The 20,642-nt window shown below is 38.1% G+C and overlaps 2 protein-coding genes across 3 annotated transcripts in view; one reads left to right on the forward strand and one right to left on the reverse strand.

Annotated features, from left to right (window-relative positions):
* Positions 1 to 4,917: 4,917 nt before the first annotated feature.
* irf1b (interferon regulatory factor 1b) lies at positions 4,918 to 8,112 on the reverse strand. Of its 2 annotated transcripts, XM_044140362.1 has the most exons (10): positions 8,017 to 8,112; positions 7,397 to 7,491; positions 7,205 to 7,304; positions 6,944 to 7,111; positions 6,791 to 6,831; positions 6,481 to 6,607; positions 6,248 to 6,361; positions 6,090 to 6,118; positions 5,799 to 5,913; positions 4,918 to 5,592 (listed from the first exon to the last, which is right to left on the reverse strand). In XM_044140362.1, exons 2-10 carry the CDS (start codon positions 7,481 to 7,483, stop codon positions 5,504 to 5,506), a joined length of 870 nt encoding a protein of 289 aa, XP_043996297.1. In that variant the 5' UTR covers positions 7,484 to 7,491; positions 8,017 to 8,112; the 3' UTR covers positions 4,918 to 5,503. The 2 variants fall into 2 exon arrangements, with proteins under 2 accessions (XP_043996297.1, XP_043996296.1); XM_044140361.1 differs by lacking the exons at positions 5,799 to 5,913; positions 8,017 to 8,112 and having other exon boundaries at positions 5,468 to 5,592; positions 7,397 to 7,490.
* Positions 8,113 to 18,635: 10,523 nt separating this feature from the next.
* The window catches only part of acsl6 (acyl-CoA synthetase long chain family member 6), a 36,490-nt gene continuing 34,483 nt past the window's right edge, over positions 18,636 to 20,642 (forward strand). The window contains exon 1 of the mRNA XM_044140363.1: positions 18,636 to 18,966. Within this exon, the coding sequence (XP_043996298.1) occupies positions 18,921 to 18,966 (46 nt within the window). The 5' untranslated portion in view covers positions 18,636 to 18,920. The remainder of the gene's footprint in view (positions 18,967 to 20,642) is intronic.

The following is a 20,642-nucleotide window of genomic DNA, read 5'->3' on the forward strand; positions in this document are numbered from 1 at the left end:
TTCTGTTTATTGTAATTTTCTACATCCATTTAATAAAAACACAATACTAGAAAACTGGACCAATAAAAAAATTTAATACACAATGAAAAATATGTTTAATGTTTATTTTGTGATGTATTTTTAACTTAATAAGCCTCATTGAAACATGCTGAATTACTGTGTAATTACAGAAATTACTCTTTGTCCATCAGAGAAAATCAATGTGGATATTAGACTTTGTCTAAACAAGATAAAGTTTTTAACTTTAAAGTTTTGCATCATTCTTTTAATAAAATAGTGAAACTTTCCATGTCAGTGACTTGTGTAGATTAACTGTAAAAACAGGCTGCATGTTGATTATCTTCACTGATCTGGGATTGAGTTTGTAAGTTTCCAGGAAGCTGCTGGTTGAAGCCACCATTCAAGACTTATAAAATAATGAATAATAGTTCTGTTATCATAACATAATTATAGTCTCAATTCCAGTGGGATATTTCACAATGTTTCAACTAAAACCTTTACAAATCGTACTGCACTCAGAAATGAACCTCAGCCCAGAGATATAAACTACATGTTTTCAGAAAGAAGTGGGAGATTATTTTAAGTCAATAATTTCTTAATATTGATGAGAAAGTTCTAGTTCTACATCACTTATGATATGAGGAAAATGTTTTGTTATATGTGAAATAATCTGCCAATGAAACCAGAACTTTATCATCAATATTAAGGAATTATTTACTTTAAAAAGCTTCTATATCTTACTGAAAAGTTCCTTCTGAGTTAATTTTGTCTTATTTTATGTGTATGAAGATGTTTGCACTAAATAATATACAAAAATACTTAGTGAGATTTTGTGTTTTTGCAGTCCCCTGTATGACGTTTCTCTTTCGGTTTTCTGAGGCTTGCATGATTTTTCTTTTGTCTTATCCCAATGAAATGGACGTCATTTCATCACACATCGATGGGAAAGGTGTGGAGTGTGTCAGGCTTCCCCTTCCTGGGAACTCATCTGGAGAACGAGGTGTGTGTTGCACCAAAGCCTCTGGATTGTCTGCTTTCTGTAGCTTCTGAGGAAAAACGTCTCCCGGAGTGAGATGGTGTCTTTTCATCGGAGCTGCATGCAGAGCCTCTGACCTGAGTGACCTGGCAGCTCAATAACGGCCAGAGGAAACAGAAGGACAATGGTCGCTCTGGAGAAGCTGTTCCTGTAGGGATGTCAAACTCATTTTTGTTTTCATTATTAAAAATCTGAATGTTCTTAAAGGGCCGGTTGATAAAACCCATTTATAAATAGCTGTGATTGGATTTTGTGATTGTTTTTGTGTTTTTTGTAGATTTTGTGATGCTAATTTAGAAATGTTTGTAATAAATTTTTATGATAAGCTAATGTATGATGTTAAATGTGACTTTTTGTCACTCGCCGTATTGATCATGGACTATAACTTGACATCAAGTAAGGCCACATTTCTGTGGCAGCAGGCGGACTTTCATTTATAGTTAAAACAGTTTAAATGTTTTACAGTGTTTGAACTGCTCACATCAGGGAAAAGAATTAAAAACTAAAAAACTAAAAAACTGCTTTTTCACACAGTGGTGCCAATATGTGACATCTTAAAACCTGCTTCTTCAGCACTGGATAAGTGACATTTAAAATTTTACAGTAACAAAAATGTTGATTCTGATTTAAAATGCCAAATAGGAACGTTCTGATTATGAATCCTGGATTTGAGACACTTTTGTATGAATTTAAAAATATAATAAAAATGGGGCTTGACCTCTTCTATTGATTACTTGCAGTTTTGGAAAAACATTTAACATGCTCAATATTTCTGAATGGTTGAAGTTTACAGTACTGTTTAAATTGAAATTTAACAACAGTATCTCCAAATAAGATAAAAAGGAAAACAGTGGCTTTTACTGGGTGTTGTAATTTTGAATTAAAGTCATCCTGAACAGTCGTGTAAAATCCACTTACACTTTGCATTGGTTAAGTTTTATGACTTTGAACCACAATCATGTGAGCATGCTGATAAAAATGGAATTATTTACAAAATGTAAATGGACCTGAAAGCAGTGCAGGTCCAAAGCAGAAGTTTATGTATCAAACAAACGTCTGCGGGTCCAATAACACCTTGGTATCCGATCATATTAACTGACATTTTAAAATGAATTAAAATGTTTTTTTGTTTTTGTTTTGCTTCAGATTATGTGAAAAGATTGAATATGATTTATTTACTCAAAATTAATACTAGTTCTACATATTTGAGCATGGCTTAGTTCGCAGAATTAGTTCAGAAACTAAAAATCTACACAGTTTTAATCCACCACAGCCAGGATCAGGTAGAGTGCACCAGCGGTTCCTCCATGTGGGATTCTTATCTCCATTTCTTCGACCTTGCCGTGAGTTACGACCTGGGAGAGTCGTTCTGATTTCACACTCTGGACCTGCACAGCTTCAAATCTCACATATAAAGCTGTTTTATTCTCCAGCTTCCTTAGAAGTGAGAATATTTTGGATTTGTGGCTTTATGGCCAAGAGAGTCTGCTTGGGAGTTCCATAATTCACTGCCTCTTGGAAGGTCAAAGGTCATTCCATGGTCCATGCTGAATGAAGGTCTAACTTAGATTTCTTAGGCCTTCTCCTGTGCTATAATTAACTAAACCTTAGAGGAAATAAAATGTAGACTAACAGGAACAGTGTGTACATGAATGTCTAAATGCAGCCACTTTATGTAAAGGGAAAACAGGAAGGCAGGTTGTGACAGTGTACATATGAGGCTCATGGTGCCCTTCAGAAGGGCTGCACAGTGGTGCAGTTGGTAGAGCTGTTGCCTTGGAGCAAGAAGGTCCTGGGTTCGATTCCCGGCCCGGGGTCTTTCTGCATGGAGTTTGCATGTTCTCCCTGTGCATGGTGGGTTCTCTCCGGGTTCTCCGGCTTCCTCCCACAGTCCAAAAACATGACTGTCAGGTTAACTGGTCTCTCTAAATTCTCCCTAGGTGTGAATGGTTGTGTGTCCTGTATGTAGGTAGAATTGATCTGAAAGGAAAAGTCTGTATGGTTTGTGTCCAGAATGTGTGGGGTCTGCAGAGATGTTAGCAGCCCTTTTTCTGAACCCAGTCTTGGGCAAATGGATAGAGGGAATGTTAGGCCTGATGCTGACTGACTGCTGGTCAGATTGTTTAATGCACTTTGGATCTGTGCTGCTAACAATTCATCAAACGTAGCTTTTCACTTCTATTTCATATGGAACTTCTTTAAATGTTTGTTTAGTTGTCAATGTTTTTGTGATATAGGATGCACTTTGGGAATGTTATGTTTCACGCCATGCATTCAATTACACTGCAAAAACACAAAACCTTGTTTATGTATTTTGGTCTGCTTTCTAGAGCAAATATACTCAACATATATTTGACTTGTTTTAAGTCAATAATTCCTTAATATTGATGAAAAGGTTCTGACTCATTGGTAGATTATTTCACTTTTAGCAAAACATTTTTCCATGTTTTAAATTGATTTATCTGCCAATGAAATTAGTACATTTTCATCAATATGTTGCAGTTTCTTACCTTGAGGTTGTATCTGCATTTTAGATCTTAGGTGACTTGAATAGAAACATGAATTTCAGTGTAATCAACTATTTTACAGGCCAGTCGTGGCTGTAGATCTCAGGACAGGCAGTGTTTTGCAGAAGAACCTCAGATTTACTGCTTGCATGTGGGAATCTTTATTGATAGCATCACTGGTACCTACTGCTGATCCTGGAGATGTCGCTCTGCAGGACAGCTGGGAAAAATGATCACTTGGTGTGCAGATAAAGACAAACCAGGAAATAAAAAACATAGAAATAAAACTATAAAACGTAAAACCAAGTAGACTTTAAAATGCAACATATGAAAAAAGTTTAAAATCTTCATAGTTTGTAACCCGGTGATCATTTTGTAGTGCAAAATTCAAAAACATTCGACAGACAACATTTGTTATGAAAAACATCAGCAAAACATGTAGGAACCAAATGTTTGAAGATAGTAGCACCGTCGTTTGGGACAGAGCAGCTTTTGTTAGAGGAAAACATCTATAAATACTCTGAGCACCTATTTGCATTTTGCATGTCAAGATAGAACATTGTCGCTGTGTTCTGACATTTAGCTCATTGTGTGTTATTATTTATACATTTTAAGGAACATTATACAGATTTGGTTACATTTGAGTAAATGATTAAATTGCTGAAAAGCCTTCAGTTTTAGTCCAGACTTTGATCAGACGGCTTCCAGGAAATGGCCTGTTTCCCCTCCTTTAGTCTCAATGAAAAGCTGCAATGAAGTCACATGACTTATAATAAGTTGTGTTTACGCAGAAAGCAATCCAAGAAAAACAGCTTCCTGTTTTTCAGGTTTTCAGGGATCAAAACTGAGAGGCTGAGAAGACGAGTAATGAAGACTCCATCAGATGCAGCTGGCAGTCATCCACAAACATCCAGTCAAACGTGAAACGTTCTTTACCATGAACGAAAAGAATGCATTCTCTAGATTAGGAAATATATCTGGCCAGGCATACTTAGACATTTTTTTTCCCCCTAAAACGTTGCATGTTTGTCACCTTATTATGCAACAGCAGTTTTACTTCAACAGCCCTGGGGTTTACAGGGGAACCCCAGAGGAGGAAGAGAAAATACATGGAGGAACTGTTTGTGCTGCATATTAGCTGATGATGAGTGATTTAATTGTTACATACCAAGCTCTACTTGGTATGTCATTAGTAACAAACAGCAAAGCTGTCATTTTAAATGTGATTGAAGATTCCTCCACTGTTTTAGACTACAGTCCATCATCTGCATGCTGTTTCTTCCTCAGTAAAACATACAAAGTAAACCAAAACACACTGTAAATCAGATAAAATACAGTTCATTTTAGGTTATATATAAAAATTCAAGTCATTCATATTTTAAAACATTTTTTATTTTGTAAAAAACACACAAACACAAATATATACACTTTTTACAAATGCTTTAAGGAAATACAAAGAAGTGCTTTCATATGAAGTTTATAGACTTGTCAAGAGTTGAGATTTAAGAATATATTTACCAGTTTAGCAAAGGTTCACTTATTAGTCTAACGGAAAACAAATGTATGTGATAAAATAAAGGGCACTTCAACCAAAGTGAAATATTTATATCAGTGTGTAGTTTTCTTTTTGGAGGTATCTCCAAATTACTGACATTTGTGGATTATGATGTAATGCCCAGCCTTAACAAAATCTGTATAATAAAATCTAAAAACGCAAGTGCTTTGAACCAGCCAAAACCATATGCACACATCATCTGAGCTTCTGTAACACAGACGACTTCTTCATAACTTCACATCGGCGGATAGGAGAGATGAGGACAACTGTCCACACTGACAGAGTGGGTTGCATGATAGCTTAATGTGGCGGGGTTGACTCTGATAGGGATGGAGCTTGTGGACAGGAAGCGCTTTAAAAACAGTCCAACATTTTAAAGAGTCCTCCTGTCCAGTCATGGAGATCTCAAATCGAGGAAAAGTTGTTCCAGAATTCGTACGAGTTGGTTTGGAAGTCTGTGCCCAGTGTTGTGTACTGCGGTGTGTCTTCTAACTCTGCAAAACAAACACAACAATCCAGCATAAATAAGGGTGACAATAGGTATTGGAGTTCATTTTTTATTATCTCTTGTCTTCTTCCACAGCTACATGCGAAATGTGTTAAATTTAAACTCTCAAATTGCAAATACACAATCTATTTCCACCTTTAAAGGTTTAAAACTTCTGCAGAGTAAATTTCCTCTTTGGTTGTCAGTATTTACCTGAGGAAGACTCACTCCAATTACTCCCTGGACTGGTGCGTGCTTCATTGCGAAGGAATCCCCTGCTGTCTGTATTGACCATCCACTGTGATTCTTTCTCCAGTATCTTGCAAATCTGTAACAGCAACACCAGACTGAGTACAACTGGAGATTTCTCATATCGTTTTTTAACAATTAGCTTTATTATTGTATCATTAGTGATGCCAAACAGACAGAACAAGACAAGCAGGGGTATTCCTGCCAATGAAAAAATGCATGCAGTTAAGAGTGAGAGCTGAAGGTCATGCTTACCTCAATGACGTCTTGTTGATAGTCGTAGTCTGGAAGAGCACAGCGAAGAAGCAGGGAGAGAAAAAGAAAATAGTATAAGTATGTTGATACAATATATTTCTATCTAATTCTCTTCCAGTTTTTTTCCCCAGTTAGTAAAATTTGTCCTGCTGTCTTACCAAGGTTGTGTTCAGGAGAAACCTCAAATCTGTGGGAAAAGTGGTTCTGAAGAGGATCTGTCTCAATCTCAACTAAGAGGGACAACTCTGGAACTTCAGCTGTACAGTCGAATCCTGCAACAAGGAAACCGCATTAACTCCCCTTGTTTAGAAAAACATTTATCACTGGCATATTGCATAGTTTGTTTGTTTGTTTGTTTGTTTGGGGTTTTTTTGCAAAGTTTCTCACTCACCTCCAAGTTCCATGTTTACTGTGCTGTCTACTGTGTTTTCCTGAGTGGTTTCCTCAGGTGGAGACATGTTTACAGGAGACTGAGTGTCGCTGTAGTCTGACTCCATCTCTTCCTTAACTGCTTGTCTCTGCAGAGATAAAAAAAAAAAAAGTCAAAATCAGTTAATTTCTTTTCCAAAACAAAAGAAAATAAAAGCTTTGTGATTGCATTTACATAGCCTTATCTAAGTCTGTGTGAGTCACATGATTTGAATAAAACTAACTAAATGGAAATAAGTGCCACCATGATGCAGCACATTGACAGTATTTACCTTCTTCCTTGACTTGGTGTCCCTTGATTTGCTCCTTTTCTCTGTGCAGAGAAAAACAACATTTAATCACTTTACAGCTCAATCTTTTAATATCATGTCAGCAACAAAAAACTACTGTGAAAATCTTGAAATATGCCAAGAAATGTTTCTCACCTTTGTTTTTTGAGACAGCAGGCAGCATTTTGAAGACCCGCATGGCTTGGTGGCCTTTGTTGATGCTTCTGTCTTTCACCTCCTCAATGTCAGGCAGGGAGTTCATTGCACATCGGAAGTTGGCTTTCCAGGTTTTGGGGTCGCAACTCTGCCCCTTTGTGTATTTACCTGTAAAAACCATTTAAAGATTTAAGTTTTTCATAACAAAAGGTTACACTTTTATTACAAATGCAGCTGAAGTGCCTGTTCCTGTTTGCTCACCTGTATGGATGGCCCATTCTTTGAACAGACAGGCGTCTTTGTCAAGCTCCCAACCATGTCGAGCAGCGTGCTTCCATGGAATAGAGAACATTGTCTTCTCCTGCAACATGAATACAAAAGATGTTTTAGCTGAGCAGACATTTTATAGCATATTTACTTTAATTTCCAGCTCCATCTCAACAACTTACTGACCTTATCCACCCATTGCAGCCCGCTGATGGTGTTTGACTCGATCATCTTCTCCAGCCACGGCCTCATTCTCATTCTGGACACAGGCATGTTTGTGCCTAAAATACGCAGCAACACACACACAAAAAAACAAGACAGTCGTTAGATAAAGGCGGAATCCGAGTTGATAGACAGTAGGGAGAGCAACTGAAACCCCACTTCCGCCTCGGCTTAGATTTATTGCTGCGGGTTGGCCGCGCTAAAAGGAGGTGAGGAGAAGTTCATCTGAAGGCTGCAGGGCGCGCAAGGAGGGGAAGTTTGGGGGCGTTTACATGCAGAAGTCAACAGTATTTGTTACATCCTTACATCCAAAAAACACGCACAACTCTTCTGAAATTATTGTTTTCCAAATTGATTCGTTTAGTGGCCAAACAAAGTAAAAAAAAAAAAAAGTAGCACAACTCCGCACGGTGCGCGATATTCACATCCATAAATTAGAGCCAATTTCAATTCAACGAGTTAAAAATGCACAAAGCTTGAAAAACGCGTTCTATACTGAATTCACAAAATATTTAAAATGTTGCTACTCAGGCGTAAATCCTTGACATAAATTCTTATTAAATATAAGCCTCGAAGCCACTTACAGTGTTTGCTCCTTTTATAATCCGAGAGGGAAAAAAGGGAGAAAATCAGTGGTGCGAAAGCTCCGAGTTCGCTGTAGGTTAGTTTCTTCTCGTTCCTTAGTTATCCTTCTGGATAGCTTTCTTGGACTGAGGTGAACAGCGTGGTAAAGGCTCTCCTTATATTGGTGCTGAGCTGGTATTCCCCCCCACCCCCCGTCAGCCCAGAGGGAGGGGCCAACTGTAAGAAACATCCACGATGAAAACACATGCAACCCTGGCTTTGACTCTGATGTCAGTTTTTACCAAATATTTGAGAAATGTTGCCTTTTCTTTATGTCGGACATTTTTTAGTTTTAACACAAAACATTTTTATCCAAGCCTTGTCAGTTTTCCCCTAAAATTCTTCATGCATAACTTTGTAATAGAGGAATGAAGGGATGTATAGTTGAGTCATTTTAAAATAAATATTTAATCAGCAAAGACGTCTGTCATTAACATTTAATCACTAAGCATGTATTTATGCACATGTTGCAAACAAATGCATTAAGATAGTCAAAATAGTACGTTTACTAGATCTGTTTGGAGATGTTTTTTACAGTGGCGCGCATGCGCTTTGTGAGCCTGTCGTTCAGCAGTGGAGCGGTTTCCGAGAAATCACGTTGTTGAATGCAAGAGGGAAGTTAATAACAACAGGGCTGATTACAGTAGCCTGTTGCACGTAGTACGCTGCATAAAACTGTGACCTGACCTGGATGCAGTTTTGTAATCCAGCATGCAGAATAGTGCAGGGAACTTTGCAGAGTTTTCGGACGTTTAGCAACATATGCACGTGTATTTAAAACTGCAATACTTGAAAAACAGTAAACAACAACTTCATGTTGTATTAGTGTTCTTATTATTAAATAGAGTAAATTAACTTATCTTGTGCCTTTCTAGTCAGACCGACCTCTCAAACTTATATTATTATTATCATTATTATTATTAGGAAGAGGTTGCATTAAATGAGGTCAAACAATTGATTCCTTAATCTGTCTTTCATCAGCCAGTCTGTGAAAACCGGCCCACACAGCGGCATGACAAACGTGCACATGATATCAGACCAGCCCTTTAGTATAAACAGCGGGCGCTGTGAGAAGTGGAGCATTTACAAGAAATGATGTAGTAATTTTTCTCTACCACTAGAGGCAGACTGGTACAAGCGTTCCGTCACTGAATCAGCTTAGAGCAGACCTGGGCATTTTAAGGCCCGCGGGCCAGATATGGCCCGTTGGGCATGCCTGTCCGGCCCGCGTCCCCCCAGTCAAAACAAAACACCTTAAAGTAATAACAATAATAAATAGCTGTCTTTTATTTTGAAAGGGGCTTATGAATGCACGACGAATGCTAACGCACAGCAACAGGTGATGCTAGCATCCCCACAAAATGTCATCTCACGGTAAAAAGAAAAGTTGATTCGAATTCTGCATTTTAACAAGGCATGGACAGCGAAATATTTCTTTATTGAAGTCAAAGGCAAGGCCGTGTGTGTGTGTTTGTGTGTGTGTGTGTGTGGCTGTGTGTAAAGGAATATATCCACTGCTGTGACAAACACAGAGAACTGTGTGTGTGTGTGTGCGCGTCACTGTGTGTGTGTGTGTGTGTGTGTACAAACACTTTTTACAAAACGCCTGGCATCTAGAGGAGCTGCAGTCAAGGCAAGTTTTGTCATATCCCTAAGATTGCTAGGAAGAGCAAACCTTTCTGACGGAGAGTATATTAAGCAGTGCTAATATGTCCTGAGAATAAAGACGCTTTTGAGAACATCTCCCTCTCCCGCCGCAAACGTAACGAGAAGTATTGAGGACATCGCGACGAACCTGGTGCTGCAACTGAAAGACAGCGTGAATGATTTTGAGTACCGGTATTTTCCCTGGCTTTGGATGAGAGCTGTGACATACGGGACACTGCCCAGCTGCTCATCTTCGCGCGGGATCAATGCAGAATTTAGCATCACGGAGGAGCTGGCAGGCATGCGGTCAATGAAAGGGACAACAACAGGGAGTGAGCTCTTAGTAGAGGTAAATGCGTGTCTGGAAAGCTTGGGTCTGAACTGGGACAAACTGGTGGGCGTGACAACAGATGGGTGTCCAAATCTCACAGGAAAAAAGTTGGTTTATTAAAGAGAATCCAGGACAAAGATACTTGAAGCTGTCTATTCCTTGTAGTATTTCAGTTTTGGTTCTTACAAGTTTTCAAGTCATTACAGTTTCATTTTGTAATTACATTTTGTAATGAGTTATTTTAATGTTACCTAAAGTGATATTAGTTTTGTGTGTGTACCTCTTTAAGTTTCTGCTGCATTTAAAGTACTTTGTGGTACTTGTTTTCCCATTCATTTGCATCTGATTGGAGGTACTTTTGTGTTAGTCCTTCAAGTTGCAGCACTGCAGGTTCGTCAGGCTTTTTCCAACACTTAAAACCATTTATTGCTCATATATGCAGTTGATCAGTTGATTAATATAACACACACCATTTCAATTGTGGAGAGATTAAAAAGTTAAAAATAAATTCACATGTGATATTTTTTTAAACTATTAATTTGATAGTATTAATTCTCACTTCAGCCAAACCACAAATTAATTTTTATTAATATTTACTGAATATTCTTCTTAACAAAAGAATATGATTTAAATATTTTATTACAACAAGAGGTATGAGAAAATGAATAATGAGTCAAGATTAAATTTGAGTCATTGCTGGATCGGCCCTCCAACATATTTCAGATTTTTCATGCGGCCCCCTGAAGAAATTAATTGCCCACCCCTGGCTTAGAGAGAGGAGACACGAGAAAACTGCTCTTTCACACGCATACGCGCGCGCGCGCGCACGCACACGCACGCATACACACAAACACGCACGAACGCACACACCTTATCAAATATGTGCGAGAACCACGCTCTGGAACAAAGCAAAAAGCGCCTTAAAATAATAACAATAATAAATGAATAAAAGTAATAAAAGGGGATGAAAGGGGGTTCCTATATTAATCAAAATGTTTTGTTTTTAGTATGCTTTGATTATTACCAACGGTTAGGTGTGTGTGTGTGTGTGTGTGCGTGTGTGCGTGTGTGTGTGTGTGTGTGTGTGTGTGTGTGTGTGTGTGTGTGTGTGTGTGTGTGTGTGTGTGTGTGTGTGTGTGTGTGTGTGTGTGTGTGTGTGTGAGAGAGAGAGAGTGGGTGTGTAACAAAGAAAGGCTTGCTATTTAAAACTATGAGCGCACTGTTAAAACGCTTGGGAAGCCCCACAAATGCCTTATCACATCTCCCCCTCCTGCTGTCCTCACAGTGGGGCTTCCCATGCGGCTCGGAGCCGCGCGCATGCGCCGCGGCTGCGCGTCTTCACTGCACACGCGACGCCCGCCGCCTGGCAGGGAACGGCAGGGAGTTTTCCTACGGAGTTTTTCACGGGCAATAAATGTGTGGGATTTCCCGATGCCGGCAGAAAAATTGAATTCCATGCGGGGGGCGGGACGGGACCGGATCCTCCAGAGTTTCCGCTCTTCTGTTCTTGGATCGCTGTCAGCTGTCAGGCAGCGGGGAAGAGAGAAATAGGTGAATTATAGGAATTCACTCCAGCTGATATTCACTTTTAGTTTTTGTTTATTAGATTCTGTAGCTGTTTCGTGAAAGCTACAAGAGTTTGTGGATAACATTAGTTAAGAAAAAGTATCAAAAATAATAAAAGTTATAAAAATTTAATCTGTGGTGAAAATTGTCTGCAAAGCCCAGGCATGGACATACATTTAGAGGGGAAATTTTCCACGCAAATAGTGACATTTTATAGCACAATCTAGTAACTATGTTACTTTCAAATGCTATATCAAATAACACATTTTACTTCCTGACTTAATGCCTTGAAATTGGGCCTTTGTGTTTTAAGAAAATTCCTGTTTGAGCTAAGTCACCACAACATCGTTCCTCTCTTATCGTTTTAACAATCTTTTTCCAGTATTGCACTGAAAAGTAGCTTATATAAGCTCAGCAGATGCAGTTCCACCAGGTGTTTGCTAATTGCTGTCAGCTAGTCTGAAGGAGCTGAATGGGGGAGTAGTCTGATGCAAGTAGATGAAAACTGAACTTTTCGGCCTGCATGCAAAAAGCTTTGTTAGCTGGAAAAGTAACAGTGTGAGCATGCCATCCCCTACCACAGAACATGGAGTCGGCAGCATCATGCTGTGTCAAGGAAGCTAAACCTATTTGTGTTAAAACGGTCTAGTGAAAGTCCAAATCCAAATTCAAATAAGTGTGTAGCAAAACTTAAGCTTAAAGACAATATCCACTTAGGTTGACTAAACTTGAATAGGCCTCTTATAGTAAGCAATAAATCAATAAATCACTTCATAAATTAAAATAAGTCAATCATTTCCATTTTCATGATTTATTGTTTTTCTTTTTCTTTTTTTTTTTTCTTTTTTTTTGGTTTATTTATTTTGGATATTTAAACTGTCTTCCAGTTCCAGGGTTAAATATTCAATCGATTGTAAAGTTTATTGATCTTTGAGAATGTGTTCTTGCATTATTATTTTGCTATTGCCATTATATTACTGGGGAATGGTCTCAAAACAACAACATTATTGTTTATTGCATTAACCTCTGGGACAATTTATCATGCAGTAAAATTTGACAGACCTATTTTTAACTGTAGGTCTGTCAAGTAGAATAAGTAAGATTCAGTCGTTTTTCTTACATTAACTACTAATTTGCTCGTCAGTTCTGAGTTTCCAACCATTATTTCTTAGCATGGTTCTGTCTTATTGGCAGTTTGCTGTGGTCCCACCCGAAGGGATAAAACAGTAATTTGAAGCTTTGGCATGAGACAAGCTGCTTGAGCATTCGGTCTCTATCCCCACTGGACCATCTGCTTTGACAGCTCAGTGACGCTGGGTCAGGCCAAAGCCCTCATGCGTCAGCCACACAATTACAGCACATCGTACAGGTGGGAGAGATTACAGGAAAAAAAACACTTGAATTTTAGCATAGCTCTGCGCTGTTTTGTGACAGCATTTGCGGAAAAGAATTCAAGTAACCTCGTTTGAAGAGTGCGTGCCGGCTCAAAGGACTGTTTTGCAATCCAGCGTGAATGCCATTCCTGTGCTGAGCTTCCTGATGCCATCATGTCAAATTCTGATCTTTTTAATTCACACGAAGAGTTTAACTAGAAGCTAATAGATAGAAATAAATTCTAATCACTTATAAAACTAGTTTTTCTATTTGCATTAATGAAATCATGTCCATTATTCACCTTTTAAAAGAAATAGAAGTGGAAGATTTCACTCCTTTAACATCAGTAACTATTCCCAGGTCTAGAGGTCGCAGCATTAATGCAGGAAGATTCTTTATTATCTCTGAGATGTCAAACATGTCCAGTCCTGCATCAGGTTGGCTTACAAGGATTTTTATAGGCTTTGAAGTACCAGTCACATATTCTACACCAAATGCCCGTTAATTAAGAACAGAAGCAAAAAGTATGAGACAATTTTGATGTTTTGTCACAGAGGGGCAGATCTCATGCAACCTGGTTTTACAATAATCCAAAGAATGAATCACTTTAAATTGCATAAGCTGGTGTCTGCTGTTTACTGAACACACTCGAGCAATTCCACACTTAATCCCTCCATCCAACTGTCTCTTATTCTCACTATGCTTATTGTTATACAATCATCACACAAATGCATTATTTTAGATATTAGGAGTTTGGAGTAAAAACTTCTCCAAGTGCCTGATATTTTATTTTCTCATGCATTAAGAGTGTTTATTCTGTATTTTTAACATCTAGATCAGAACAACATCCACTTTATAACCATATATAGTAAAGAGGACGAGAGGGAGCATCTGGAACTGAATGAAACGTGTAAGGAAATGAAAAAGGGAAACAGAATCAGTTTCCTTGGCTTCTTCCTATCAAAAGTCATGTGATGTTCTAAGTTTAGCACCCTCATCAGGTCACACACTGTATTGTTTTTGAGAGCTGAAACATTACAAGTCTGACTGTTTTTACAAGTTTAAACAAGAGTCTGATAACTTTCCTATACTACAATGTTTTTGCTTCTAAAAATCTAAGATTCTTGTGTTTGTTAGTTTGTTTTTGTTTGATTTTCTAATAAGAATTTTTTTTCTTGTGTGACCTGGAAATGTTGCTTCTTGGTTGATTTGAGAAGAATACAGAATTATGACTAGAAAGTATGAAAAAAATCAATAAAATAAATCATCCTGGTTGCTTCATTTGTCTTCCTTTTGGCTGTTGAATTTTGTACTTTCACCGTTTGGCAGCAACACCTGCAGCTCAGGCTGTGGTTTGCTCTCTGCAAACTTCCTCCTCTGTATTAGATGTTAATATAATGGACTGTAAATAACTCTTAAAAATGTCAGTCTGAGGTGTTTATGTCCTCTAATACATGTTAAATATAATTTTATTTCATTTGGACTTTAGGATGTTTTTAAGCTGCCATGTGGTTAATGGTTAAAGAAAGAATATAACATAACAGAGCCACATAAGTGATTTTATCTTCTGTGTTGATTAAACTAACAAATTACATAATCAGAGACAGATCTGTCATGACATTCCTTCTGCAAACCTTATGATTTCATATTGTCTTGTATTTAATTGATAATTCTCTCACTCTTCTGTAAAATGTTTTTCACACCAAGAACATGCAGGAAATATCGACTAAAATGTTCTACAGGGGAAACTTTATTCCATGGATTAACTTAGTTAGAAATAATCATCAGTAATCATGTTTTACACACATCATGCATCAGTAGTTTATATAAAATATGAGGATGTTGTGATTTTCAGTTTAACAAGTTCTAAAACACCTGGAAGGTATTGAAATAATCTTAACAGTTTTAAGGGCCTAAAATGCCATCATAATTACAGTTATTAGGAAATAAACAATAACCTGATAATAAACTATAAAATTAAAATACTTGACACCTATTTGGGTGGGTTTGCCATAATTAAAACCCATTAATTTCTGTTGAGTTAATGGGTTTGCAGGAAATTCAATGCCACTCACATTTAAAACAAAAGTACATTTTATAAATTGTGTTTAGGATATAAATGATGTGGTCTGTGGTGAGAGTTTTCACACTTCACTTCAGAAGTCTTACAACAAAAATATTTCTTTTTTAAAAAAAGATTCTCATGCTGTATATAAAAAGCTGTTGCTTTAAATATTTTTTAAAAATATTCTGTTTATGTTGGTCTGTTAGTTTGTGAGTTTAGAAGTGATCTCTTTTCTCCAGCTTGCAGGATTTTACCTGAAGCTTTTCTAAAATAATGGTTTTTCTTTCATTTTTTGCACAGAATACAACATAGTAATTTTGGGGGGATTTTTTTTATTCTGATGGGGGAAACATTTTTATTCCTTCTCATTGAATGTCACATTTCCTCAAGGGCTTTTGTTCCAGAAAACTTTGATGAGGAAAACAAACTCATCAAAGTTTGTTATTTTACTTTTCTTCTGCCTTTTTTTTGTGTCGGTCAACTATTAAGTCAAATAAACTGATTGGTTTTAGAACAATGAGTGAGAGAATGTGCTATTTATAGTTCCAGTCAGGGATTTCCCTATAATCTGGTCAGGGTGGGAGTGTTGATGGATTAATTAATGATTTATTAACTCAGGTCTTTTTCCAGGGTGTGATGTCAACACAGGGAACTTTGTCAATGTTTTTTTGTTTTGTTTTGTTTTGTTTTTTTAAGAGTTTGGTGTAAAAGTTTGATCTTATATCCAATTTTCTCTAAACAGATTCAGAATCATAGATGCTGATTTGGATCAGTTTAATACTTCAAGTTTTGTTTAGGTTGTAGTCTCTACTTCCTTTTTTTATTTGTAAACCTTAGTTCAAGTTTTATTTCTGTCTTTTTTCCTTTTATGTTTTATTTGCTTCCTGTTTTTCTTTTCTCTCATCTTTGCATCTCTTGGTCAGATTTGGTTTTGCATTTATGTTGTGTTTATTGTTCTTTTTAGTTTTCTGGGTTTTATGTTAGTTTCTCTTCATCTTACCTGCAAGCAGCAGCTCATTGTCAGCTGCTCTGGTAATTATCTCACCTGTTTCTGATCATTTCTTCCATCTTGTTCCATCTTAACTCAGCTGGTTCTGTTTTTGCTGCCTTTATTTTGGATTTTTATCTCTACATCTGACTGGTCAGGTGAGTTTTTGTTGCTACAATCCTTTAATACCTGCATGTTAAAACTGGCATATACAGACTCAATGTATCACCGTCCTCCATTAATATTTGTTTTAATGTCTCTCTGTGATATTTTCAGCTTGACACTGTGTCTCTCTCTCTATTCTTCTTAAAACTGACCTTAAATTGTTTTACATCACCAAATACATTTTAATGTATGAAAAAATTCGCATGAGTAAATATCAATTTTGATTTTTAAAGGATAAAGCTGCTATAAAAGTGAGTTAATTTCCACCAGCCAGACCCGTTTATTATTAGAAACTCCTGTGGAATGGATGGATGGATGGATGGATGGATGGATGGATGGATGGATGGATGGATGGATGGATGGATGGATGGATGGATGGATTTTGGAAATGTTTGTCCATGTTTTCATGAACAAAACGTTGCTAATCGTCTGTTAAGGGGAACTAAATAAAAAAAAGGAACGAATAACCAGAAAGTTCCAGTTCTAACTTCAATCCATCGACTTCCTGTTTGTTACAGGTTTGGTTTTAAATTGTTACTAGATTGCTACAGGTTTTTAGATTTTGACATCATATTTTAAAAAGGATCTTATAAAATGTCAAACATTTATGAAAACTTTAAGATTGCTGCTGCAGCCCAAAAACTGTGGAATAATCTCTTAATCCACACAAGAGAGCTCATAATCTGGAGATTTAAGGTGTTATAAAGACTCATCTCTCTTTAGCTTTTGAATTCAGTAACTATTACCTATTTTTATTCATGTATTATCTTTATTTTAGTGTGCTTTTTCTTAACTGTACTAATCAAATTTTTTTTTTTCTCGCTGCACTTTGGTGCAACTTGATTGTAAAATCTCCTCTGTATGTTTAAAAAAAATAAAGTTTTGGAGTGGCTGCCTTAAATCTGCTTAACGTGTCGTGGCGTAACCTTAAACAGACGGTACTTTGTTAAAACAATACGGCTATTGTGGCTTAGTTAAACAATTCTGTAAAGATGAATAATTTGAAATATGCTACAAATGCTTGATGACTGTTGGCACAACCATCTCTGAAGCTGAGAGGGAAATTATCTTTAGACCAGGGTGGTTCTGATTAACTTTCCCTTTGAGTCAGAATTTGAAACCTGCTCTTTGTTTTTTGACTGATATTTGGCTTTAAAAAAGAGGCCTGGTGTCTCTGCTTCTCAGCTGAATTAAATGATTGGATCTAGTACTGCAGAGATCCAGGTGACTTTGAATTCTTTTTTTTTATGCACATTGTTTATTTTTAATCTCCAGTCATCTTCTAGCCAGTGCTGACCAGTTTCTTTGGACCACTGACTCTGGAGCTGAGGATCTGTGTGGCGTTGCAGGAAAGATTCTCACTGAACTTATTTTGGACAAGAAGTTGGAAAAAATGTTCTATTTATCTCAGATTTTTTTCTTTTATTTCCCCAGATGACCAGATGTTAGGAAACAGTAATATGTCAGAATTTCTGAATGTTTTGTTCAAAATAGTGAGTAGGATTTTTTTAAATAAAATTTTTAACCCAGAGATGTGTGTGTACTTTGATCCCAGAGCAAAATAAATAAACTCAGTCATCAAATATGTGGCATTACCTCGCCCACTTTCATTCAGCTTTTCTCCTGCGTGAAATTGCAGGTAACCTGATAAACATTTACAAACTTAATGAAGATAAAAAGAGGACTGCTTGTAACTTTATTGGCTACGCTGTTTGTGAATTTGCTTGACATTGTGCATGAATGAACGGCTTAACTCTCTCTCTCTTTTTCCAATGCGTTTTAAGTCTTTTTTCTGCCTACAGATGTAAAATAACGGCTCTTTACCAGTGACCTATTTAATAAGGTGAGTTAGCAGAAGCAGAATAAGACAGAGGAAAATGTCATCTACTGAGGGAAGACATCTCAGTAGATGTTTCATCTGGTTTATTTGACCTGGTGAAACTGGTCAAATAAACGCGCATCGTAACGCATTGATGCGTGTATTATGTTATTTTATGTAATTCTTACTTCCTCCCCTCCATCTGTGTTTAACCCACCCTCTGTGTCTGTGTCAGCCTTTCTCAAGGTTACTTTAGTTCAATGGGCGTGTCTTTCTGAACCACGTGACCCTGACGCAAAGTTACTCCGTGTCACAGCGCGCTGAGCTGCACGGATGGCGTGATGTGGCCGCGCATCCCCTTCAAACAAATCAATCAAATTAACAATAATAAATCAACACTCTGATACAAAAAGTTGTATTCCTTTACATTTTCCTAATAAAAAAAAAATAAAATTATTTTCCAGGATGAACCAGGGGTAACCAGAATCGGATGACTTTTTAAATTTGTGGTTGATCATTAATTGACATAGAGAACAAACTTCATTAGAGGCTCAACCTGACCTACCAGCCGTTTAATGTCATCAGGAGTGTCTGCCATTGCGCAGCGTCCAACTAGGTGAAGGTGGACGGCGCTGGAGGAGGGATGCTGTCCGCTTCTCTTTTCTCAGCTACACGTGTTGTCGTTTATTTTAAGGCAGATTCTGCACGCTGAGACCCCCTCCTGCCCGGAACGACCCCTTCCCTTCAATAGCTGGTCTCAGATCCCCCCCTTCCAACCACGCAACCCCCTCCCCCTCTTCCCACCGTCCCTCCTTAATCTCCTAGATTGTCGGCGACTTGCTGCAGTCGATGCTGCAGTTGTGAGCCGCTCCCGACCCGCACCGGGACACCTGACTCCATGAGAGAGACATGCTCGCATTCGTCCTGGTCTCTGGGTCACTCTGGATTATATTAGGTGAGTTTCATCTCTGCGGGTCTTTTTTTAACATTCATTCTTGTTCTCCTTTAGCCGATAGCCGCTGCACCTGCTTCTGTGTCTCGCAGGGCAGAGCCTCATTGTCTGCCATTCATTGCCGGTGTTTCGGCTTTTTTGCTTCACAGATGTAGAGATCCGTCTGTTTTTAACCGGAATTGATTTGATTTGTGTAAACCTTGACACGTTTTTGCTGCTGCATGGCGCGTTGCCTGCGCTGTAATAACGCCATTATGTATTTTTTAAAATGATGCTCAGGAAACACGTGTAGCCTCCAAAAGCAGCATCGTCGCAAATCTTAAAGTAACAAAATCTAAAAACTGGCTTTATAATCCGAGAAATGAAGCTTCGGTCAGATTGGCCACCTTTAATCAGGTAGCCTATCGGTCCATGTTGAACATGATGCCATGCGCCGTAAAACAAAACGCGGACATCCTTTCATTTAACCAGACAAAACAACGTAACCCACCAGATATCAAATTATTGCTCTTATTATGAGCGAAATGGGATAAACGAGTGCTTTATGGCCTGCCAGCTGCTATAAGGTCGTGTGACATTGTGCGTGGAAACCGGACACACGTCATTTTCAAACCTCCCCACCATCTCCAGTTCATGTCTCTTGTCTTTTGGGCTGATTTGCCGCAGTGAGCCTCATCCGAAATGAGGAAGCGTTCGGAGCGAGCCCCGCACCGTTTCCTCTATTTACAGTCAGTGCGCCGTTTCACACATGTGCAGGCGGTGAAAGTCAGCATTTTGTCTGCGATGTCCTCCGCCATGCATGCTCCGATGATGGAGGGCGGGAGGATGAGGAGGATGAGGAAGAATGACGCTCTGCAGAAGAGCGCCGCTGATTGGCGGGAGCTGTCCAGGAGCGAGGTGGTGCTGAATCCTGCGGCCTACCGGCAAAAACATGGCGAGAGCGGCGTGCTCCTACCTACACCCCAACCCCCACCCCATCAGAGCCACACCGGCTTTTATTACAAGGTGCCATGAAGATAAGCTGCGGGAAATCTCTAATAACCCTGATGAGATTTGTTTTCTCCATCATTACACTTTAAGGTTGCTTTATGTCAGTGTAAAGAGTTGAATCAGAGGCTAGCTACTTTTTATGCTAATTCCTCCTAATCAGGAATGATTTTGGAGATGCTCCAATCAGGGAGGTCACGGAGTTCAGAGGGGCATTATCCTCAAGATCACAGGGGAAACTGCAGTGCACATAATGCAGAATATTCTATTTAATGTATTCCCAAACATGTTTTAGACATTTGTGCTCACCTGTTTTAAATCATTAGCTCATTTGCTGTAGTTAAACATTAAAGGAAAAACATTCAGTTTCCAGCTGAATGGAAACTTTATTCCTGTGGAATAAAGAGGAAATGACCCAGATAATTATAATAATTTTATACCATTTATTTAGATGAGCAGTCCTGCTTCTTCATCTAAACTGGAGGAAAACATCTCCAGAATTATTAGAATAATATTATTACTATAACTACATGTGGAGCTCAAATATTGTATTTTTAAGCTTTGTGTTTAATGTAAATTGACCCATGTCATGATTTTTGGTATTTGATCTAACTCTGTTATCTGTATTTAATTAATTTTCTGAAACAGAACTCTACTACTTTAATATCTAGTGCTTAGTTTGTCCAAACATT

The sequence above is a fragment of the Gambusia affinis genome, linkage group LG15 (assembly GCF_019740435.1).
Source record: "Gambusia affinis linkage group LG15, SWU_Gaff_1.0, whole genome shotgun sequence".
Lineage (NCBI taxonomy): Eukaryota > Metazoa > Chordata > Actinopteri > Cyprinodontiformes > Poeciliidae > Gambusia > Gambusia affinis.

Coding starts and splice junctions, on each gene's coding strand:
- irf1b (XM_044140362.1), bottom strand. CDS start 7,483: ATGCCTGTGTCCAGAATGAGAATGAGGCCGTGGCTGGAGAAGATGATC. Junction 6,362..6,480: donor AGTAAACATGGAACTTGGAG/GTGAGTGAGAAA, acceptor TCCTTGTTGCAG/GATTCGACTGTACAGCTGAA. Junction 5,914..6,089: donor ATCAACAAGACGTCATTGAG/GTAAGCATGACC, acceptor TTGCTGTTACAG/ATTTGCAAGATACTGGAGAA.